Source organism: Pipra filicauda, unplaced genomic scaffold (assembly GCF_003945595.2).
Source record: "Pipra filicauda isolate LSUMZ 115617 unplaced genomic scaffold, ASM394559v2 scaffold75_size2874737_pilon, whole genome shotgun sequence".
NCBI classification, from domain to species: Eukaryota; Metazoa; Chordata; class Aves; order Passeriformes; family Pipridae; genus Pipra; species Pipra filicauda.
The window spans coordinates 379,364-404,605 of NW_024104931.1; the positions used below are offsets into that span (position 1 = coordinate 379,364).

At 40.8% G+C, this 25,242-nt stretch overlaps 1 protein-coding gene across 1 annotated transcript; it reads right to left on the reverse strand.

Moving 5' to 3' along the window:
- Window positions 1-3,186: 3,186 nt before the first annotated feature.
- Window positions 3,187-22,845, reverse strand: FBXO33 (F-box protein 33). The gene is made up of 4 exons (XM_027720230.2): window positions 22,320-22,845; window positions 15,801-15,911; window positions 9,183-9,868; window positions 3,187-5,178 (listed from the first exon to the last, which is right to left on the reverse strand). Exons 1-4 carry the CDS (start codon window positions 22,832-22,834, stop codon window positions 4,907-4,909), a joined length of 1,584 nt encoding a protein of 527 aa, XP_027576031.1. The 5' UTR covers window positions 22,835-22,845; the 3' UTR covers window positions 3,187-4,906.
- Between the last annotated feature and the right edge of the window lie 2,397 nt (window positions 22,846-25,242).

Here is a 25,242-nt window from a genome sequence, read left to right on the forward strand (position 1 = left end):
TTAGGCTTCAAATTTTAACACTAGTGTTTGGGAAGCTGGGCAGGACAAAAGCAGAATTAAAAAGTACAATAAGGAAGTGGCAAACTGCAGCATTTGTTTGTGTGCAAACTGCACATAAGTTTGTGTCTATAAAAGCATTTGGTGTGTTATCTCACTCACCCCTTCCTGTGAGGTTCCTGTTTGCAGTGTCCCTTGCAGGAATGGCTGTCACAAGAGGCACAGTGCCTTAGCTGCAGCCAGGGCACAGGCTCTCCAGGGGTGTGCTGGCTCCAGACAGAGCCAAGCTCTGTTTACTGACAACTCTACAATCTAAAAACTTCTGGTAGAAGCTGTGCTGGCTGTTCTGGCACCTTGAAAACAATGTAAGGACTCAATGCAGTCATTTGCTAAAGGACCCTTTAAGATAAATAAGCAAAATGTTTTTAGCAAGATCCGCCCCCAGCAGCAGTTCAACCACCAGTCCCCATTCTTTGCATGCACACACACAACACACTGTTTCAGCCTTTAATACAAATGCAGCCACCACACCCCATAATTAGAAGTTACCAAAAAACCTCCAGTCTACTTTTTTTGTAATTGCTTCAGTCAAGTCTGCCAAGGGAGCTTTTTCTTTTGCAGCTCAGTACTCCTGCTCCTACCATTATTCCCACCTTGGCTTCCTTCAGCTGCAGAACTCTTCATGGCTCATACCTGCAGTTTCTTTATTCTCCTTTCTCCTTTAGCCCTCAAAGGCATTTAGATTAGCCTTTCTACAATGACAAGTTCTGACAACAGATATTTTAAAGCATCATCCATGTCAAATTAACTCTTTTTGACTATTGCATCACTTTTAGCCAATTAGTTGTTGCTCTAAGTTTGCTTGAAAGACTTCACCAGGATTCTAAAGGGAATTACTGGATTTTACCCTCATCCTTGTCATCAACCCTAGGAACAACCAGAACTGGCAACTACAGCCTTACCCCTGCACAGAGAACCAGTGGATAGCACAGTCCTGGGCTGATAACACTACCATAACCCTTTTTTATTGATTCCCCAACTCACCTGAAGGGCTACAAAAACTCTTTGGGAATGTACCTATGTTTTCTGAGAAAATACAGTATTTTCTCTGTATGGGTTAAATATTTGTTCTAGCTTGTAACCAAGTTAACTCTTTGAAAAAACAATTCTTCCTCCACCAAAACAATCTACTCTGCCCACAATGGTACTGGAAGCTGCAGGCAAAACAAAAGATAGCTGGACTAAGATAATGCAGGACAAGCATGGATTAGATCATCCTGCAGAGAGAATTTCAGACTTTTTCCCTCCTCCAGTAATAGCCCAAAATTTTATTTGCAAATTTGAAAGCAAGCTCAGGTTTATGCAGGTAGATGGTATCCCATAAGATGTATTTAGGTATGTTTAAGAGAAGGGTCACACAGAAGTCTCTTTTTCCCCCACCCTCAAGCAACCCAGTTTTAGATGAGGGCTTGTATTCCAAGTTTCTGCAGCTAAATCTAGAATGCAGAAGACTAACCTGACAGTGCCATCTCTTCAGGAAAAAACAACAGAAGTAAAATCCCATTTGGGATTATGCAAGCTCAAAGTAATTTCACAGTTTGTAAGGTCCCACTCCAAAAGCAAATGCACTTTCTGCATTAGGAGCATCTTAGTTTCCTAACAATTGATTTCAGATTGCTTCATCTTGAATCCCTTCATCCTGGTATCACTAATACAGATTACTGCTGAAAACACAGGTAGACAACAAAACTAAGACAAGAGAACAATCAGAGGTGCTTTTCTCCAACCACTGCTCAAGGTGTGGCTTTCACCACACACTCCTGCCTTACTGGACTCCCTGTATCGTCAATTTAAATACATTGACTTCTTCCCTGGAACACAAGCCAAAACCAGTGAGTAGACTTCAGAGTGTATGAAAAAAATCAGACCTGGAGCACTAACAAAGGACACTCATTGATAACAGCTGATATTAAACATTCTGGCTGTAACTGCAGTAAGTGAAAGGGCTGCACATCTCTACTGTAGTAAGATGAGCTGCTTCTCCTGTTCGTCTTATCTTTCGAGATTAAGTTAATTAAAACAAAGCATAAAATAGGTTAGACTGAATAGAGAAAAAACCTTGTTTATATAATGGAAAGGCAAATGGGTTACTTCCAACTCCAGTTAGTAAAGCAGTTGCCCATAAAGTGCAGTAGCTTACAGAGAGAAAATCACCATCCTGCATCTATGTTTAAACCAGAGAATGCAGCGTTTGCTCCATTTGCTTCAGGAAGCTGCACAGAAAAAGCCAGAAATCTTGAACCCTTTACGACCAAACTTCAGGTTCAGATGTTGCTGAGCAATCACTACCAGACTTAACTGCTACATAAACCTCACTCCTGAGGCTGAGCCCAGAAAGGCACCGAGACCAAGTCCCTTTACTTCACTTTACTAGAATATGAAAAGCTGTATTTGCCTTATCTTTTTTACCCACAGCATCTCTTCAGTACGTTGGTAAATGATCTTGCTTACCAAATTTGGAAGATCTAGGAAACTGCTTGAACAACAAGCAACGCAACTCTCACTCTTGGCAGCAGTTTGGACTATCATAAAATGAAGTTCAGGAGCTCAAATGAAGTCCGTGCTTGGCACGCACACATGGAACAGCCACTCTGACAAGTCTCACAGCACAGTCAGCCACTGCAGGGCACAGCAGCTCTTCCACAGCTGACCAGACATCTGCAGTTTTCATTCAGAATTCACAGCTGTGTACTCTGAGTACAGATAAAATGTCAAACTGAAGCATTGCAGGTATTCATAATCTATTTAATAGTGGGACACCAAAGAAGTACTACACATTTTTCTTGAGCACATTAGATTTTGATTTAAGCAATTGCAATGGATGCAGTAATTTCCCAAAAATAGTCTTCTATATTCTACAATCCACAGTTTACTGTATCAGTCTAATAGGTCATATAATGATATACTGTTTGTGCTAACTGGTCTGATCTTTAGCAAAGCATCCTTCCCCTTCCTCCACCACCCCCAAAATTGTTGACAAAATTCAGCCAAATTAAAAAAAAAAATTACTGTATGACTTATTTTAGATTCTTCTGCTGACCTAAACACAATGGGAGCTACCAGTTACACACAGCTTATGAATGATGTTGCGTTTTAATTCTAAAAATCTTCATGCTGACAACAATAAAATATTTTATACAGCGATCAATTTTTAATGCTTTATTCATTGATTAAAAGAATATAACATTTAACATAAACCATACAACATCAGTCATCAATTCAAACATTCAGCTGGTTTCCTTACATTTTCTGTCAGGAGTTTTTTTTTATCTGATCACATTTGTAAGATAAAATCTCACCACATCTGGCATATACACACACTGTGCCAGTGGATTCACTCTACTGATGTACATATAAAATCCGCATGGTATGTGCTCACTGGAGACAAAACAGCGCACACCTGTCAAAAGGTCATTTTAATATAAGATGGTAAAACCATTTGTAAAACACATATAAACTTTTTCCATAAATAGAATCATATCTGGACATCTGTTGCATAAATTGTGTTTTCCAAAGCTTACAATATAGCAGCCAGGTCTCAGCACTGCTGGGCACCCACGTTGGCCACTTACTTTATTATTGCAGACTGTCCTTTAAACATTAAATGCACAACATTCGTACCACTTAAAACTGGGGTCAGGTGGAAGTCTCACAGAGACCACGTCTGTACCGCGGTTGCCCTGAAACAGTTAAATCGGCTTCTAAAGCCTCTCAGATATAACAAGATTTTAAAACATACTTCATGGAATGTTCTTCATGCATCATAGCAGCTCATACCTGTGATAGAACAAGCTTTGTATTTATTTCCTTTCCTTCCTTTACATTCACTATTCACAGTGAAACAGGTGCATGTTTGTTAAGAGTTCTGAGGTTGCTGACTGAGCCACAGCACAGCTGTGTACCACAGGTCGAAATTCGACCTTATATATTACAATCTAGCAGTATCTGGCTGGCCAAAAGTTGGCCTGCCCCTGCCAGCATGTGGGCACTTCTTCGTTTTTAATCTATTCTTTGGCAGCTGACACAGGCGCTGACAGAGAAAATCCAGTGACTTGGTTGTTAGGGATTTCACGACTAATGTTTGTTTGCAGGTGTAGACCTTTGTATTGAAGTCTTCACTGTTATGTGTTTACCTCATCGGAGTGCACATTCTTGCTTTCTCCTTTTAAACTTTGGCCCAAAGCTAACTTTTAAGAAAGATGACAGAACGTGAGAAGAAACAAGGAGGAGTTTGCAAAGAATCCAAAAGACTACAGCTTATGGAGTGAATCTGTAAGTGCAGGTACCTGAACGCTAGTGTTTCACACCGCCGCTTAACAGCTAGGGAAAGCCGAGAACGGAGTTAAGTCATGCTTCAGAATCCGCACGTGAAATAAAGCAAGGTAAGAGTCTTAGAGTGAACAGCCCTGGAGAGACTTCTCGTCCTTTAAGCCTATTAAGCAGCATGCTACTGGATTAAGCACACAATGACAGCACAGAAATCCACTTGACTATGAATATGGGTATTAAAAACAGTTGGCTCCCGAGCACAGGACTCCAATAGCAAAATAATTCAAAATGCAGTTACTCAAGTAAAGTAAAGTTAGCCGGCAACCTCAGACAGCCTTTGGCTGTATCTCTTAAGGTTTGGTAGACAAGTCCATTAACCGTGAAAACCCTAAACACTGCCACTTTCAGCTTCTAAACCAATACCCGACTACGTTCTTTGATCAAGAAGTAGAATACACATATATAATTCTATATAGCTAATACTGATTAAACACAGCACAAAAGGGGTTAATTCACACTACCGAAAAAACATAATAGGACCCTACTTGCATATGTAACCACAGGAATTGTAAATAAGGAGCTAAATGCCTTCACTGAAGCTCTGCATCTCTCTGTAAAAGTGACGGGTTGGCTCAGTGAAGACACTGAGCAGCTCAATGTCCATGACGGCGTGCCAAGGCCGACCCAATCCGAGAGATACTTGCTCAATGAAATTGTGTACTGGATCCACATCCTGATCAGCCAGTTCTCCTTGGTCGAAATCGATGCTTTCTTCTGTGACTTCCAGTACTTTCAGGTCAGAGCCACGAAGACGAGCGATTGCTATAAGATTATGAGCCCAAACAGTGTAACCTACGGTGAAAGAAAAACAAAGTCACTCTGTCGTTTTGCTACAAGGCGTTTTCTTACTGTAGAACTTAATATCTGACCATCTTAACATCCTTCCCAATCTATTTTGTCACCTTCCATCTGGCAGAATCCCCCTAGGGCACGGTGGGGGATTTTTTGATTGCAAGGGGTAAAGCCCCATTTTATACTTGGAATAAGAAAGTATAAAAATATTTCAGGTAGTTTGACCAAGCTTTTCTAGATCTATTTTTTTTTCCACTTGCAGAACAGTGGACTACTTCAAGTTATATATACAATTTCAAACCTCCTGTGATCTACTTTGTAGTATAAATAGAATGAAAAAAGGGAGTAATCAATTATTTTAAGTGAATGCATAAAAGGACTGTTTTAAAACTCTGCGTATGGTAGAAAAAAACCTGAAGTTTGCTTTTGTTGCATTAGAGGTAGAGTTAAAAAAAAATACCACCAAACAAACAAAAAACTAACACACACAAACCAGAAGCCTCTCCAGGTCACAGCAGTGTGTGTGTGTATATATATATATATATAAAATCTACATATATCTTGTTTTTCTGTCTGAGATTAAACACAATTACCAAGCTTCACTCTCTTCACCTTACATATTGGCATCCCTCTTTAAAAATTCCTACTCCCCAGTTACCTATTAGCTTTCTGTGCCCAGGCTAAGGCAAATGCTGAGCTCCTCCTTATTCAGATGTAAACAACAGCCAGTCAGTCTGGGAACTTCCCTTTGGGGGAGCTCTGCCAAATCAGTCCTTCCACTGCAAAAGGAAAGGCTCATTTCTGCCTCTATCATCATTCTTGCAGGTGCTAAGCTTCTTGCTAAGATGCCCACTTAGATTCCAAGTGAAGCTGCAGTCTGCACAATATTTGAACTGGGAAAGCTAAGCTGCTGAGAAGTAAAAGCTAACTGTGGGTTGGTCTTCCAACAATGCAGCTAACATGCTCTACATCAAAATGTATCAAAATAAGACATAGTTACAGAAACACAATAGAGAAAAGTAAAAGAAACCAGAATGAAAATTTCTCTTTATTACTTCATCAGTTTTCTTCATTCTTTAACTATGTTGCTTAGGGTAGGTTTTCAACAAAGAAGCCTGTATACATCTATATGGCTTATTCCTGGTATATTAACCATTAGGAATGCATGAATTCCCACAATTTTCATATGCTTGATACTTCACCTTCAACACAACTGTCCAGATGAAGTTGTCAACAGGTAGCTTAACTTAATGTCCCTTCCTTAATAGGGACATTAAACTCAATGGAAAACTCCCCCCTGTGTGATGACACTCTCCTATCAGGACATGAAGGAGATCACAACACCTTCCAGTTACCTTGATCATAAAGGAACTTACCAACAAAATTCTTGAAAAAAAGCGCAAGAATAAAGGGAAAAAAACCTTCAGACTAAGTCCCCTTTACCACCTGGTGGTCAGGTATATGACTTTTGCTATAACCTTTCATGGTGAGATCCTCTATGCACCGAATAACTATCTTATTCTCAACTTAACCTAATTTTAAATTAACTCTCAAAAGTTTTGCCTGAAATTTCCTAGTGACCTTCCAGCTGCCAAAAAGTCTCTGTCCAGCTAAGTATTCAGAGGTAACAGGGAATGATCACTTCACTACCGGTATCACTGATTCACCATAAGCACACCATAATTTAGTCTTCCTAGCAAAAATTTCAAATTCAGCATTGCTCATGGACAGAATGAAACTTAATTAGTGTGTTTACAACACAAAGTCACAAAAGCCCACATGAAGTGTCCTTCTGTTGAGGAGGAAGAAAAAAAAAAAAAGGCTTCTATTCCCACTGATGTACCAAGTTTCTTACACAGTGCCAGATCATGTCACTATGAGTATCCTACTGTCCTTATCCCATCCCAAATGACCACACACTCTTTACATCCTTTCTCCATTCTGCAAGAATGTATTTAAAATCCTTCAATCTGCTTTCCTCTGCTTTTGAACATGCTACGTTGGTGGAAAGACAGTATGACTTCCCACAAAAGAAAATCTGGAGGCACCCAAGAAAAAAAGTGTCCTTAAGCATATGTTTTCCCTTCCTCTTTTGGTCAGTGGCAGCCAAAACTAGATGTAAATCAAAGCTATTTCCAGAGCAAACTGACACCAAAAGAGGGAACACACACATACACACAAAAAGTCTGAGAACTTTGGAAACTGAAGAACAACCACTTCAGGAGACCAGAGAAGAAACCAAAGAAGAAACTTTCATTAAAAGTGAATTATGGCACCTTGGTCAAAACCATCACCTTTTCCTGAAGGAAGCTTGACAGCGTAATATGACAAGCGGAGCCAAAAAACATTATATAGTAAACCTCAGAAAACCCAAGCATAAGGCTAAGATGCTGTACTGAGGCATCACAGCATTTCAGATATTTCTTCCTAGTAGTGTTCCTCCTACAGTTGCTACTCTCAAAGAAAGATGTTCATGCTCTAGTACTAGAGGAGTCATATTCACAGCTTAGAAAAGATCAGGAGGCATTTATAAGCAGCTTAGCTAGCTTCTGCTGCAAGGAGGGGGGAAAAAAGGGTAAAGAATCTGAATCCAAACATAACAGCAAGGTGATATTTGGCCCTTCTCTCCCCCCGGCAGACACAGCATCTCTCCAAAGAAACATGTAGCAACAACCATTTGCTAGACAGAACCATCGAAGATGTTTGCTTTCCCAATGCTCTGCACAGACTAATACCTTCTACTGAATAGACATATGCTGATATTAGATGGTATTTACACTAGCTTATGTTTACATGTTTTACAAGCTTTTAAAGTTAGATAATATATGAGAGGACTTCCCCACAGCAGGAGGATAATTTAAGGTAGCAAATAATTTTTTTTAAAAAAGGTCCCAAAGTAGTATAGAAATGTTAAAAGAAACTACTGAAATCCACATATAGAGTGGTATGGTTGTGTACCAGTATCCAAAATCTGTCACTCCTGGAAACTATAAAGGAGAGAGAGCTGATTTGATCATCATTCCCTGCTCCCCCCCACCCTGCAATGATTTTTTAGTAGAAGACCAAAAAAAAAGAGCAAATACAGCAGGGACTTCTTCTGACTTCAAACAATGGAAATATGAATCTACATCTCCCTCTGCTGAAGGTCTCTCCTGTTTGTGCTGAATGACTGGAGATTAACTCCCCAAAGCACTCTGAAGAAACACATTCATTCTTATGCAACACAGTAACAGTCATCACTTAACGCCTTCATGCATCAGCAAACTTTGTCTTGGTAAGCTGATTCCAGCACAAACAAAAAGCATTATTCTGCATTATTTCAGTTTCAGGTGCCTTAAAATTTGCCAAACTGCTTGCAACTTCTAGCAAGTGTTGTATTGATGACAGAGCTAAATACAAGTGCACACTCATTAAAATCTATTTGCAATTATATGGCAAATAAATAGGTGGGATAAACCTATCTCTGGTATTACTGGTGAAACCAGTGTACTCAGTGAGGCAACCTCCTCTACATTACAGTTTTTTAGCCTTCATCTGTTGGTAAAGTCTTACCAAACCGGTAAGAAACTTCTTCCCCTCTGCTTTGGGGTACTCAACGCATGTTATTTATCAACAAGAAGCAAAATCATCTAATCCTGCCAGCATATGAGCTCACAGTAAAACAGCAAATGTTTTCAGTGTTCACATTCACATAAGCAGTCACTTAGTGGAACTCACACAGTGCAGACCACTTCTAGGATAAGCCTCCTGGAACGCTGAGTTCTTAGTTATCCTCATTTCTGTGAGAACTCTAATAAAATTCTGTGTGACTTCTCAATACAAGTAGAAAGCTTGCAAGTATGTTTAAAACTCATAAAATAAAACACCTTCAACAACAGCATGTATAGTAACTCTGCAGCAGACTTTGGAACACCACTGCACTAAAATACACTATGATTAGAAAGGCTGAAGTGTTGAAAGCATTTAAAAAGTCACATACTATACCTGTGCAAGGCATTACGTACCATGAACAGCTAGGAGAGACAGCCTTGTGCACCTCCAGGCTAATAAGACAAGTGGATCTTCATTCCGGTTGTCACTAAGATCTGGGAAGGCAGACATATCTACCACATCATTCATTAGTATAAAATGAGTGAGGAATTTGTCATACTGCCTGGATATGAGGTCAACAACAGCCCCTGAAACACAAGTGACATAGCTGTCAAAGTGAATCCTCTCTAAGGGGATACTGGGCTTAAGAATCCTTAACATATCATCACTCTTGACATCAAAAGCCATTATATAGACCCGAAGATTAGTGCTGTTGCGAGTCAGCGCCTGCCAATTCTCATCTTTTGGCATATTGTCCAATGACTTGTGCATTATGGAAACACTGTGGACCAGGAGAGACAGTCGATGCAAAGGCACATGGTTGCTGTCAGCCAGGACTCTTGCCATTTCAGCTGTAAAATCACAGAAATCCAAAGCGAGCGAACGCAGATTCACAAAGCGCTCCAATTCAACCGCAGTGATAAGAGTGGTATTACCAGGGATGTGGTTGTCCAATAAGCTCAGATGTTCCATGGTGTTGGCTATGGGGTTTGATAAGGAGGACAGTGATGTGGGAGTTACTATTTGCAGCATTAACCCACAAGACAGCCATTTCAATTGCCTGCTATTGCCTAATATCTCTTCAAACAGCTGTTGGATTCTGCAAGTAAACAAAACAGACAATGATCCTATTAAACATGGTTTAGTCTTACCAATTGCATATCATTCAATTTTTTTTTATTCAAGAATTATTATTCTTTTATTTACAGCCTTATTCTGCAAAAAGGTCCTATTATTATGGTTCTTGTGAACTACAAAATGTTATAACCTGACTGCAGACCTCCCACAGCAATTTAACCTTTGCTGCACTTAAAAGGTTAAAATTGTTAACTATCTTGAAAGAAATGATGTACTTTGTCTTTCAAAAACAGTGGCACACCATGAACCTTCACTTCATGTATTTTCCAGCATGTATTTAACACCCTCCCACATACATTTTAAGGTTATGCAAATAAGAAAACCTGTAATGCTTTTAGAACACAGCTCTTGTTTTTAAAAACAGCTCTTCGTATTTGCTAACCTCTCTAGAACTGCAAATTCAATATGGAAAAAAAAAGTAATTTTCAATTAAAGGTGGTAGAAATTTGACTTCGAGCATAAGTTAGAATGATCTGAAACTACTTGCTTGACCTTGTTCATTAAATGGTAAAGAAGAAACATATAAAAATATTCCTTAAATAATTCCAAATGTGCAGCTAACTGGATTTTCAAGTGCCAACAGGTTCAAGTTTTACCAAAACAACTTGGACCCAGTAGCATTTCAATCTCAAATTATCAGTGCCAATGATCATTATGCACTTACTCAGATGCACCCCACCTCTCCTAACCCCCACTTTTCTTTTAGTGAAGAGATGTTCTTTATGTGGGATATTCATTCAAAAAGGCAACAGAATTATTTTAAATTTTTAATATTAAATGAAAACAGTTCAGTCAAACTTCACAAACTTTCTTCATATAATTATTTTTCCAGTCTTCATCCCACAGCTGCTAAGGCTCAAAAGAGTCCTCCTGCCCAAATGACAAGTGTTCTTTTAGCATATTAGGACACATGTGCAGATGAACATTTCATCTCCAACAGCAGCCAGAAGGAAAGATCAGCAAGAAGGAAAGATCAGCATTAAAGGGAAGTGGTTGAGCCAGGCTCTGACAGTCCCATGAAACATTAAGAAATAAGATACAAACACCTCCAGTACAAAATTAGCAGAAATCTTTGCGCCTCAGATCAGATAATGTTTTTGCACAGAACACTTTTTCCTTTATTGCTATCAATATCTGTATACTTTATACATCTAAGCAAAACAACATTGTAAAGTTCTTATTCTCATACATGTAACTTTAATGAAGATAATGTCCAGACAAAATCAAAAGTTTAGCCCAGTATCCCAACTGACAGCAGAGAAACACTAACACCTTAAGGTGACAGAACAAGGAAAGCACATAGGGATATTTCTCAAATATCTCTCTAGTTTCCAAAACTTTGTAACTCAGATCTCCTGAGCCAGAGGCAGCTTCATATATTTTGCAACTCTCAGAGACTTCAGTTCTACAAATTTATCCAGGTTCCTCCCTTAGCTGAGGAAGCATTTAGCAACTATAACATCCAATAATAAAGAACTTTGCAGTGTGATTCCCCCCTCTTCCTGCTTGCTCTGAACCCATCACCTACTACCTTTGATGCCCCATACTCCTTCTGTTGTAAAGAAGTCAAAGATTAGTCCTCATTCATCCTCTCCCTCTGCAAATCTTTATTCATAGAATCACAAAATCATAGAATCAGACGGGTTGGAAAGGACCTCTGAGATCATCAAGTCCAACCCTTGATCCACCACCACCACGGTTACTAGACCATGGCACCAAGTGCCACATCCAGTCTCATCATAAAAACCTCCAGGGACGGAGAATCCACCACCTCCCTGGGCAGCCCATTCTGATGCCTGATTACCCTCTCTGTAAAGAATTTCTTCCTAATATCCAACCTAAACCTCCCCTGGCAGAGCTCAAGATCATGCCCTCTTGTCTTACTGACAGCTGGCTGGGAGAAGAGACCAACCCCCACCTGGCTACAACCTCCTTTCAGGGAGTTGTAGAGAGTGATGAGATCTTCCCTGAGTCTCCTCTTCTCCAGGCTGAACCACCCCAGCTCCCTCAGCCTCTCCTCATAGGACTTGTGCTCAAGTTCCTTCACCAGCCTCGTTGCTCTTCTTTGGACCCTTTCATCCCCTCCCTTGCCTGCATGTGCTTTCTTCCTTCTCCTGTGAAGGTACTGAGTTTGTAAGGCCTGACTTCTCTTAAGCAGAAAAGTTTGTGTGGTTATTGTATTTATCTATTGAACATCTCAGTTCCCAAGGTTTTGCCTATATAGTCATCAGGTCAGAATACTTTGATTTTTCTAGATTTCTCCAAATATTTATTTCAAATTGAGGACTGGCAACTGTGACATAAATTAAACACAGTTTTAAACAAAGGGTGAGACTCACAGACAGTGTAATTTTTCTATTTTATTCCTAAATTCTTTTACGGTTCAGATGAGCCTTGTTTGATCCTGGCAATGTTTGTTTCATAACTGTTCTTGTCAATGCTTATACTGAAGGCAGATTTTCTCACAGTCCCCCAAAGAAAAAGATTCTACCACAGCAACCTCTCAAATTTCTTCCAAACACCCTTCCCTGCTCCCTGACCATACATCTACAAAAGGTTCTGTAATGGCTGAAGCAGTGGTAGGATTCATTTTGTAATAGCCCAGGTAGTCAATCTTAATAGTGTGCTTGTAATACTTTACAGAATTATTAAAGAGAATTTTGAGTTGCTCAGTAGTATACTACCATTTATGTGTCTCGCTGCACTAAAAATCTGTTAAATTGTGGTTCTCATACAACTTCAAACATCTGAGCTTAGAAGAATACTGTTCTAGTACTTGCACAATTTAATAAAAAGAAATATGATATAGAACTCTGCAGCTGTAGAGTGGGTTCTCTCCCCAGTGGAAATTGCATTAAACTTTTTAAAAGAGAGATACTGATTTAATGCGATCTACATATCAACTTTTTAATGCAAGCACAGAAGTACTTATACAAGTATTTAGATTTGTACTGCTAGTCTAACTACCGGTAAGTCCTAAGAAAAATTAACTAAGAACTGGAGAAAGTTAATAAAAAGAGATCAAACATGTCAGTAGAGAGTATTTAACAGAAATCATTTCTGGATTGTTTTTAATATCTGCTTTATACAAGGCCAGACAGAAAGCACTATATATGGTCATTCATTTTAACGTATTTCAAATAAATTTTTTAAAGTCCTTAGCAGGTTTTTTTTTCCCTCCCCTGCAAATTCTTAGGTACATTCTATTTTTCATAAACAGATTGCATCTAACTGGAGTTTGCTGTAATAGTCTGAACCGTGTCCTAGAAATTTAGACACATCACGTGAATTCTTGGAAATTAACACCTACCTTATTTTCGTATTAACTTCAACTGCCTAACATGTAGTACAACATTTATCCCAACTTACACACAATTATTTCAAAGCTCACTTATAAAACTAAGTTTGAGCATATAAACAGAAAATACAAGCAGAACTCAGCATACGCAAAAAAGCAATATAACCTATTGATGTCTCAACAAGCTTAATCAGTTCCCCTTTGCTCCCCGTAAGCGGCAATTGTGGTTTTTTTACTATCGACCTGAAACCTACAAATTACTAAACTGAAGCAAACTCTTTTAAAAATAAAAAACTCAAAATAATTTACTTTCACAATTAATGCCCCAAATAGCGCTTTCATCCAGAAGACAGACTAAAGCCCGACTAGAGAGGCCAAGTTACTTCTAAAGCCCCAAAACCGGTCCTAACCAGTACTGAAGGACATCCATGGCCCTGGACAGGAAGCAAACAAACTAGCAAGGTCCATATGGAAGCCATCAGCAATAAAAATGGTTTTTTTAACACAGGCTAAACTGGTTCTTTTGGAAACCAAACTACCTAAACCATAGAGATCAATCATGAGAAGCAGATTTCAGAAAGCCAAAATTTTAAACAACTACCCTTTGTTCAACATAAGACAAATTTAATGTTTACACTGAGTTTCCCAACACTAAGGAACAGAGTTATGAAGACAATTTTAGGAAGTAACCAGGGGATACACATGCTACACAGAAAAAGAACAAGCATTACAAACTCATACTGATCACCACAAAAATATTTTTGAAAACACAAACCAAAGCTTCCTCTGCCTCAGGACAACCCTTAGTCTTAACCTGGGGAAGCATCCTACTGGTTCTGTGATAGCTGAGATTCCACCTGCAGTCTGTTACACTCAGATCAATGCAAAAGATTTAAGGAAACATCACATTTTCTTTCCTTACTGCTTTAATTGCAGGGAGTTCCTGAAACAGCTAGTAAAGTTTATCACCATACAGGTTCCAAAAATCCTCAACTGCCAATAGCACTGTCTTCAAAGGCTGCTCATATCTTTCAGTGTTAGTTATCAGCATCCATGCTTTGCAACTTAACTGGTGCAAATCCCAAGTGCAAAAGACAAGGCTAAGAAACTACAAAGATTTACTTTCTGAAGTAAATCTGATGCTAGTGCTGATAAACTTCAGACAACCGAATAAAACACTGCCATCTTTAATTTAGAAAAGAACTAGCAGGTCCCAAGTATATTATTTTAGCAAAAAGCCAAAAAAAAAAAAAAAAAAAAAAAAAAAAAAAAAACCCACCAACCAAAAAACAAACACCAAAACAAACCAAACAAAAAACAGGTAGCATTTATTTCCTCTTTCAAAAAGAGGAAAGTTCAATACTCACCTAAAAGACTAACATCAAGTTAAATAATGAGTTTGGAAGGGTTTATGGCTCCCAAAATGTGCAGACTAATTTGAAGAAACATTTAACCACGCGCTCAGCTGAGTAAACATCTGCTTAGATGGCTCTCTTCAAGCCCCTTGGCAAAGATTTGGTTATATATTTACATTTTCACAAAGGATATGAAATAAAAGAGCCTTTACTGAATCAGCCTTTTACCTGCACACAGCACTACAGTACCTACATTAGACAGAACTGCAAATTGTTCTGAGTTCTGCATTCTAAACATAACAGATAACAAAGACACAGTATGTGACTCACAGCTGTATTTGCACTGGTTTGCAAATTTAGGTCAGAACCAAACACTTGACGATTGTGTTCACATACATACACTGATCTGACAATATACCTATTTTAGTTCTAAAAATCGCTCAAAACAAAAATTAGTAAAGATCTAGACTGGCTGTACTTACTCCACTCTCAGGTCACTGGGAGAAAGATGTTTAAACTGACACAAATTAAAATTACAGTATTCAGTTTTTATTATAGAGGAAGTTTTAGCAGAACTGCTAAAATAGTTAAGTTAGCATCACTCCCTTTGTGGTAATTTATTCCACAAATCAGTAGCTTTTTACACTGTATTTAACCTTTTCCAAAGAAGAACAAATAACTATTCTCATTATAAGCATTCAAGGACTGTATCATAATGTAATTATGGCAAGCTAAAATACACCTCTGAACTAAACAAGCACATTGTGAGCTGTGATCTTCCAAGAATTGTGCAAACACATAACCTAGTTTTGAGATACAACTAGAAATCAGTTGTAGCAAGTAAACTTGAAAGAGAACATAAACACAAACATATTTTTTACTCTTGTGCAATACAGTTACTTCCTTTTCTAATTTTTTTCCATGTACAGCAATGGTAGAGGTGCTGGTAACAACAACCCCTCAGCCCTCCTCTCCCTTTGTGCCATTAACATAACATTATTTCTAGAACACAACGAAAAGAGGAAAGAAAGGATTCTCACCCTGATGAGAAGGGAGAAAAAAACCCGGAACAGCCACAAAACCAGACTACTTCATGTAAATAGCAGAAACAAGAATTTAGATTCTCATCCTGTTAAAAAACTCAAAGCTTTCTCAGTCTTGTATTTCAGAAATGAAAATCTGTGTTTCATTACCTATTTTTATTATTTTACTGTGTTTGATAATTTACAAATATAACTTACTGCTTAATCTTCTTGCCATCTGGGTCAACCTTTCCAAGGTATGTATTTGATATACTTCCATGTTGCTGCAGAATGCTTATATCCCCAAAAAGACTTAACTTCTGGAGGTTCCTACAAAACAACAAAATAAAAAGGAATATGTACACAAAATTAAAACAATGTGAGAAATCATTCTGGATAAGACAAGTACAGGCAATAAGAACCCATTATTATATGGAACACAGTCTGTATTGGGAACCTTCCTACTGTCCTAGAATACAGGCACACATGGAAGTACAGAAAATGAGACTGAAGTGTAAAGGGGAAGAGGACTGCATGAACTGCTGAACCAGCTGTAATAGCAAATGCCGGTTTTCAGTCACCACAGTATTTTCAGCAGGCCAGCAGCACCACAAAGAAAACTTTTAGCAGTGGTTTCGTGCAATTTTTAACCCTCAGAACATGTGTGTTGAGTATCACAGATGAAAACATCAAATACTTATTTCTTTTAACATTTAACACCGCATTGAATGCCCAAGTAGAACACAACCACAAAGAACCCTTTCTGAGCACTTACATACATCAGCTGGTTTACAAATGGGAGCCCAAACCTGCCTCAACTGAGGCATCACAAACCTCAGGCAGGGATAGCGAAAGTATCTAATTTCTGTTATATCAAAGTAGGGGAAGCTGCTCTAATATTTCCTATCAGTGAGGGTTAGTGGTCCACCATGACATACAGCTTTAACTTTTATAGAAGGGATACCTAAAAAGAGTGAAAGAAGAACCTCTAAGTATATGCTGGACATCACACAGTACACTAGACAGTCACTTTTCCTTTCCCTAGTACAGCTTATTTTTCTGACATGCATCTTTTCTATTCCTAAAACAGATCGAGCAAGAGATATGAAAATGACTGCAGTTTTAGAGCAGCTGTGTGACGTTTGCTTTTAAGATTATTAATTTTTTAGCTGACTAAATTTTGGGTCAACATTTCTTTTATTTATATATGGTGTAAATTAATTTACTCCTAACACGAAAGGACTAGTCTACAATTGATAATTAACATGGCAGAAACTCCAGTTTCATCACAAATGGATATATAAGTTAAATTAATCTTAAACAATGGATGCCAATTAAGGGAGTTACCATACATTCTTATTTCTTCTGGCTTACAAATCATATGCTAATATTTCACATCAGCTTTGAGAAAAATGCAATACAATTACAATGCTCAAAGTATAGGGAAGCTCTGGTACAGTTCACTTTATTCACAGTACAATTTCATATTCTACCAAAAGGAGCGGGGGAAAAAGTATTAGGTAGCCAAGTTTTTAAGTATGAACTGCAGTCTGTAATTGGTATCTAGCATAAATCATAATTTACTTGTTTTGAAGTTTCTGTATTCAATAACAGTACACTGATTTCCTGAAATCTATCTACTGTTGCACCTAGTACACTTCTTCTATTGGTGAACAACAACTTAATAGCAAGATCCGTGAACTTCATATAAAGTCTGACGAATAGTGGAGCAAAATGCCTAGAATTTACAACTGTTTCTGAAATTCTAACAATTTAATATTTATTATTTTAAATACAGGACTACTGTACTGATGATACACTAAAATAAACTGAGTCTTTACCACATGATCAATATTCTACAGGTCTGACTAAGACAATGCCTGATCATACTAAAGAGTAAACTTGGTAGAGAAACCTAAAGCACTGGTACCACCACAACACCACCAAGAGTATTTTGGGCTCTGCTTTCCTCAAAAGCTGTAAGAGAGAGTCTGGTGTGATAGAAAAAGTATCGGAAACCTCCACCTGGTCTGAAAAGCAGTGTTCACAGCCATGCTATAATTAAGCCTTTATCTTCTGATCTCAGTGACTTAATTCTGAGAGCTAAGAGCCAAAATGCAATCTTCAGAACAGTTCTGAACCACCTGTATATTCACATCACACACAGGTCTTGCTTAGTGCTACTCATATCCCCAGCAAATGCTATCACAGGCAGATATTAATTTGAGGACTACCAAACTACACGACACATGAAACACTAATTACTAGTATCCCACACATTTTTATTACATCTATTTGACTGCCATTTCATGCACTACAGAGACACACAGAAAAGTTCTCCACCTGAAAACTTAAACAATGACAACATCCAATTATTTTGCCACTCACAGCAGTTATTACCATCAAGAAATCTAATCACAGTTCAACACAATGTTAGATTGTTGCTACTATTTGCAGTGTCACACCACCTCTATCGCATTCAGCTCACATCTCATCTTTGTTTCAGAGAGTCAGTAAAGTGATCGTTATTTAAATAAAATTATTTAGAAGTTAATTGTCATCTTTTGCTAAAAGTAATAATGGTATTTTAATTCTGTGTAGTATCCATACATACAGCTGGGGAAAAATGTGTTTTGGAGGGATTTCTAAACCATTTATTTTCTACTAGCTCAAAAAGCGCACTATAAGTAATAAGCTTCTTACATCTTCAGTTTTGGTTGGTCTTTTTGAATAACCAGTCAAAAAAAGAACAAAAGGTACTTGCTTACATTTAAGATGAACAAAGCAGTAAGGCACATATTGTATTATTATACCAGTTTCTGCCAGTTCCAGCTGTCTGGTCAGATCAGTAGAAGAGAGTAGTTAGAAAACCTTAGATACAGGTGCAGTCTACTGTTTTGAGCAATTCACCAATATTGGGCAACTCCGAGATAGATACCATACTTCACCAAGATACCACAGTTTTACAGTAATCTGCATTCATGTTTCCACAGCAAAGATCAAACAAGACACATAATTTAACATACTGCAGAGGAGACGCGGGGCGACGTGTGTGTCACTATTTCCCTATCTTCCTTTGTAAGCAAGGAAGGAAGAATAGGAGAGACTATGCTTTGGGATTCCAAGTTACATAAAGGAACACAGGATTTTCCTACTGAATGATCACCAGTTGCTTATTAGCTGCTGTACGCGCTCAAGTGACTCACACGAAGTTCGTCTCCCTCCCACCTGCTTTCCAGAACTTAGTTTTAAAAGATCAGTTTGAGAAGGTGCAGACCATGAGGATCTAAGAAACAACATCATCATGCCCACCCACAGCATTTTTTTTAATAATAAGTAGAACATCAGCTGTTTAAACAGTAATACACTGTTATTTTCCTTCAATTTCAGTCATAAACATAACTCATGGAAGAGTTATACAGATCACTATAAATGCTACTTCAGTACCTTTTAATTAAATAAATGACAGATTTTCAGAGCTCATCAAGGCCCCAATGCTATTAAAGCAATATTTTGGGAGTAATATGCTGCCAAAATAAAATAAAGTTTATGGCAACTTGAGCTCTACCTCAAATATGAGACACACCTAGAACGTACCTTTCTGGCTGCCAGCAGGAATACTTGTCAGAAAATACTATCAGTCGTTTTCAAACCAAGTTGTGGACAAGTTGTTATTTCCTTAATTCCCTCAGAATTAGCAAAGGTCAATCCAATATATTTTTGTATTTTTATGTACTTTATAAAAATATTTCTATTTTTCTATATTTTTCTTAACACATAGATTTGCTTAGAAACCAGCAATTTCGTGTTGTACAGAAAATGCCTTTAGTGGCAAACCCACACATCACTCTCCTCTACCCAAGAGAGCATTTAGAATTACTTTTAGTCATTACTTTTCTTAGGTCCTGCAATATTGTAGATCCTCAAGGAATTCTAGAGCCATCTAAAGTACGTGTTTTTTCTTGCAAGGAGGGTTGTTACTGTAATAATAAATTTAAAACTCTTAACTGTGTAACGTTGTTGTGGAAACAGCATCACAAAAGGAGATTTGTCCCTCTCCAGTTCTGAAGTAAAAGATGGAAACTTTTGTGAACTTCTCAAAAGCTATCATAAGGGCTGACAGGAGTTACGAAAGAACTGTCCTGTTCTAAACTTAATTACAAAAGGAATACATTTACAGTGATTCAGCCACTGGATAAATTAAAAGCCCTGCTGTTTCCATTATTTTGGAAATTACACTAGCTATCCCTTGTACAGTGACATATAGCAAAAACAAGAAGGAATTATTCATTATCCTTGAGTTACAGATAAATAAAGAGAAGCAGAGAAATTAAGTGACTGGACTGCAGTCCTTCCTTAGACAAAACAAAGGATAAGGCAGGTGACAATGCCTCCAGTTTAGATGTTAGGTGGTCACAGTAAGAACCAAGCAGCAATTTGGCACAAGTTCATGTTCCTTCCCAACTCATTTCAATCTCAAAAATCTACTTAAAGAACTAAAACCCAGTGTTCTACATGTCAACTAAATAGTTATTGGTAGTTACTCTGTAAGAAAAAAAACTAAACAGTTTGAGGGGGAAAAACAAGTCTAATCTGAAACTAAATCTGAAAAAAGGGCCAAGTGTTTAATGTAAATCCCACGCACACACACACACATTTTAAAAAGCTCATTAAAAAAAAGCCTGCTGTTATAACCAGGTACCCTGTGTTCCCCAATCATGCATTATTCATTTCAAAACAAAAGAGCAGCATGTAAATGATTTGGAGACAGCAAGAAAGTACAGCAATGCAAAATTCTATCCAACTTGGTAACTTTTCACCTCTGGCTTACCACCAAAATTATACTAATCTACCAGGTACTGGAGAAACAACTACTTATGCGCAGTATTTTACTGCAGTCCTGAGTTACACTGTGCACACAGAATCTGTGAAATGAACTTCATAAAGCAAATGTCCTTGTACAGATTTCATATAAGGCGATGGAGAATGAATCTTTTTTCAAAAGAAAGAAGTGTACCAAAAGCCTTCTCACAACGCTTTTAATTTTGACAGCCTCTTATTTTAGTGAGGGAAAAAACCTATTTAGTTTTTCAACAACCCCCTCGAGGCAACATCTCCTGCGGATGCTATCTATTTTAAAATTCCAAGCCCGTGTAGTGATATCTGTCTCAGATCGGATAATCGCCGCCATCATTTCAGTATTTTTCCCACTTATGATACTAGCAGCATTTCCCGAAGATTCAACAGTTAAGTGAAAGCTCCTGAAAGGCAAGAGAAGACCAATCAAGAGACCATTAGGATTGGCACACCGAGGATTCACAGGGCAAGAAATAAATTAAGATAAAGGTGAGCTGGGACTAACGAGGTGTTTTCAGAAGTAAGGTCTGTAACTCTCAACCATCGGGGCTGCACCACAGGAAGTACCTGCTGGGTGTAAGAGAGCAGAGGAACTGAAAGTGAGACTTCACACACCACATTTGCATTCATGTGAAACCAACGAGGAATTGCATTTAAAGTTCTCTTGCTACAATTCAAAATAAAGAAGCAAGGGAGGCCTCAAGCTACTCTCTAATCTTCCCGGAATCAAAGAGGGGCAGTGACAAGACCATGACTCAGTTGCAGACAGTTTTCTGAAGGCCATCCACAAGGTTTAATTCATCCTAAGGATGTCCTGAAACACCTGCAGTTTCCCCCCCCCCCCTTCACAGGTAAAGCAAATGCACACAGAGGGGAAATTATATTAACCATTTCCTATCCTAAAATCTGCATGGCTTTCCAAACTCATCATAGCCTAACTGTAATACCCTTGCTTTCCTGTCCTAGGTGCTGACTACAGGCCATATATTAGGGTATCTGATTATTATCTTTAAAAGAGAGATTTATCTCGATCACACCCACACATGGTAAAGAGAATGCAAGTATTTTCATTTTAAAGACCTCAAAGCTGAGGAAATTATCTAACCTGCCAAAGTAAATTGTGAAAAAGCAGGATCTACGCGCATCTTAAGTACAAACCACAGGAAGATATTTCTATCATTTAAATTCAACTTGGCCAAGAAAGTCCTACGTGTGGAGCGTTTTTTCAATAAACAAACAAACGTAAAAACCACCTCCCAGTTAAAACCGAGTCAAACCTCAGTTTAGCAGGTAACACGAGCGCTGGAATGAAAGCTTAGCTTTTCTACGGCAAAAACCCTCACAGGTAGAAAGGTGAAAGCATTTTACTGGGGCAGTAACTCAGTATACCAGTGGTGTGATTTTAACATCCCCTTCTTACTAATTTCTCGTGACAATTTTTTTCAAGCACGCATAAGATCTAAAACGTGTTTGTAGCTCTATTTTGAGAAAGGTGCCTTTGTTAGGCACCAGATTCAAACTCCCGGCTCTCACTCGCTCCGCTGGAGCCGCATTCCCCCCTTTCCGTCCAAAGGACGAAGAACTTTTTATTACTGCAGCTATGTCAGTTCTGCGTACTGACCAGCTGATCGCCAGCTGGACATCTGAGCGTTTATATGTTTATATTCCCCACCAAACTACACTATATGATAAAAATTTGTTATTTCCGAGCGGTGAGGCCCCGTTCCTGCCCAACACCGCAGAGCAGGGCTCCGGCCGCAGCCCCGGCACGAACCGGCCGCCGCCGGCTCAGGCGCTGTTTCCGCTCGCAGAACCCGGTGGAACCGGCCCTGCGCGGCCCGGGGGGCTCCGCCTGCCCCCCGCCCCGCTGCGCGGAGGTACCTGTTGTTTCGGACGCTGCTCAGGACGCACAGCACCAGCTCCAGATAAGTCCTCAGCAGGTCGAGCCAGCGCGGGCTCAGCGGCGGCGGCGCCTCCCCGTCCCCCGCCGCCGCGGCGCCCTCGCCTGCCGCCGCCCCCCCTCCGCCGCCGCCCGTGGGGTAGTTGTCGGCGGCGAACTGTACGCGGAGCTCACGGACGAACCAGCCGCACTTGCGCATGAGGAACTCGAGGCGCGGGCGCTCGGCGGGCGAGACGCGGAGACTGAGGCGGAGGCGCGGCCAGAGCGCCGGGTAGAAGAGGCACTCCCGCCAGTGCGAGCAGGCGGCCGAGGCCCGCAGCCGGTCGGGGGCCGCCAGGAAGGAGAATATGTGGACCACCAGCTCGCTGGGCAGGGAGCCGGCGCCCACCGCCTCCCCGCACACCGACATGCCTGGCGCCGGCCCCAGCCCCGCGGCGGCGGCCCCGGGCGGCGGCCCCGGCCTGGCCTGCGGCTCCTGCGACACAAACAACAACATCAATGACACGGCGCGGGGGGGGCGGGCGCCAGCCGGGACGCGCCTGCTACCGGGATGCACCACTCGCGCCGCCGCCGGGGGGGGGACGGGGGAGCGGACCGGGAGCTACCACCGCGCGGCGCGGCGGGGAGAGGTGGCCCGGTCCAGCCACCTCAGAGCGAGATTGTGAGGGAAGGCCACGGCGTCACGGCGCTCTCTTCTTGCGGGGTGGCGGGAGCCGCTGCGGCGGACGGAGGAGGACTTCCCCCGCGGGGGAAATGGAAGGTGCCGGCGGTGGGCCGGGAGGCGGGGTCGGCGCGCCCGCCCCGCGGGGGACGTTGGCCGGTCACCCCCCGTGCCGCCGGCGCGGCCCCCCCGCCCCCGCCCCTCCCGCCACTCCCAACGCAGTGCGGCGGAGCCTCCTGCCCGGGGCGCGGCTTTGGGACCGGATTCCCTGCGGGCTCCACGGGCGCTGCCGGGGGGCCAGGCGCGGGACGTCCCCCGCTGGGCCTCCCTACCCCTCGCGCCTGGTGTTTGGGAAAACTTGGGAAGGGTGTGTGGTGGCCGCGGCGCGGAGGCCCGTATGGGACCTCACGTACGCTTTTCAGCCAGCGAAATTACCTCAGCAGTATTCTGCTGCCGCCGCGGGAAACGCGCTGACTACGCAGGAAAGGCGGAGCGCGGCGGAGTCCGACATGTGACAGAGCGGGGTGCGAGCCCGGGGGGAAACAGGAGGAAATCCTCCAAATCTTGGTGGGCTGAGCTTCGTACATCTCAGCCGCTTTGTAACACCCGTGCCAACATCCGCTGTAAGCGTGGAAAGGTAATTTTTCCTGTGCGTACAGACTTTGGGGAGAATTTAAAAGTCTATTACGTGCTGATGCTGGAAAGGCTGAACATGAAAGTGATGGTAATTGCATTTGTACATGTAAGTTTAATAATAATCTTGGAATAATGGACACGAGTTTATATAACAACATTATATCTGAGTGTATAGAAATGTACACACGAAAGAAAAGAAGATGTGCTAAGAGAAATAAAGCCTAGACTCCCCTTTATATTCAGAGTAGGCCCCCATTATAACCAGATTCATCAATAACCAAATCTAAAACACCACTCTCCCCTTGCTCCATGACTAGCCATTTTCACTGTCTCACAGCAAGGGTGAAAAAAAAGTATCATTTGTCTTTTCTTGAATTTGGTCATGGGGCAAATGTGACTGAGTCTTCCATTTGTCCTTGATTAGAGAGAAGGATCATGGAGAGGCAGATGTTAATGAGAAAGTGAGACTGTAGGAAATTCCCAGCCAGCCAGTTTCTCTCCCATCAGGGAGCAGTGCTGCTTCACGCACCTGCGCAGGTGATTTGAACCACCACAAACAACTCAGGTAAGTACTGTGCTACTCCCTCTGCAGATTCCACCAAAATTCCCCAGGCAGTCAAAAAGCAAGTTCTGAAGCAGCCAAACTCATCTGGCCTAGAACGATGCAAATGAAAGGAACTGATGCACCTACATGTCTCTGTATTTTAATATCTACTCAACAATTTCACATTGTTGAGCTGATGATGAGTCAAAGGACTTCCGAGATTACTGAGGATCTTCATGTAAAACAGAATCAAGCTTTACGATTCAGTGCCCTGGAATTACCGAAATGGCATCAAGAAAAATTGGTTTATGAATTTAGTAGTTCTGCATTTCTGGTTACCTTTGTTGAATTGTATTGGATCAGCAAATGTGGCATGCTGGGATCGTGCCTGTGATAATAAATGTTAAGGAAACTTTCCTGGACAACATTCAGGAGCCGCTCTGGCAGTAACACATGCACCACCTGAGCTGGGACCGAAAGGCCTTCACAGCAGGCATCTCCAGCGAGCACATGGGTGCCAGGCCTGACTCCCCCCCCACACCACACTCACACTCAGACCAGGTTTCCCATAGCAGTCTCAGACATCCAGATCTTTAAAATAATTTAATCTTGGTGCAATAACTAAATAACAAAATAACAGCTCAAGCTGGAACCCTGAACAAAGGGAAAGTCTGGAGGTCCTTAGCTCCTGCTGTGTCTCTGAGTGTCTGGTTACCTGGCTGGGCCGCAGGTCCCTAAGCCCTTTATTGTGCAAAGGATTGGCAGTTCATGGCTTCAGGCTCAGGCTCCAGACCCCAGAGCTCACTCTGTAGCTCACACTGTAGCTCACACTGCAGCTGCACACCAAGCTACCCACACTATATGTATGAATCTTTAAGCTACAAATCAAAATTTTCTGAAAGGCAGTGCAGCCATACTGCACATCCTGGAGGGGCTGGGGAGAGGAAACCGTTCCAAAGCAGTTCACAGGCAGGAGATTACAGTCATTTACCAGGAAGTGACTGCAGGTTTTTGCACAGTCCATCATGGATCAGAACGGGCTATGCTCCTAGGGAGCCTCAGG

Coding starts and splice junctions, on each gene's coding strand:
- FBXO33 (XM_027720230.2), bottom strand. CDS start 22,834: ATGTTGTTGTTTGTGTCGCAGGAGCCGCAGGCCAGGCCGGGGCCGCCG. Junction 9,869..15,800: donor GATGGCAAGAAGATTAAGCA/GTAAGTTATATT, acceptor GTTTACTTGCAG/AATCCAACAGCTGTTTGAAG. Junction 5,179..9,182: donor GTCTCTCCTAGCTGTTCATG/GTACGTAATGCC, acceptor CTTTCACCGTAG/GTTACACTGTTTGGGCTCAT.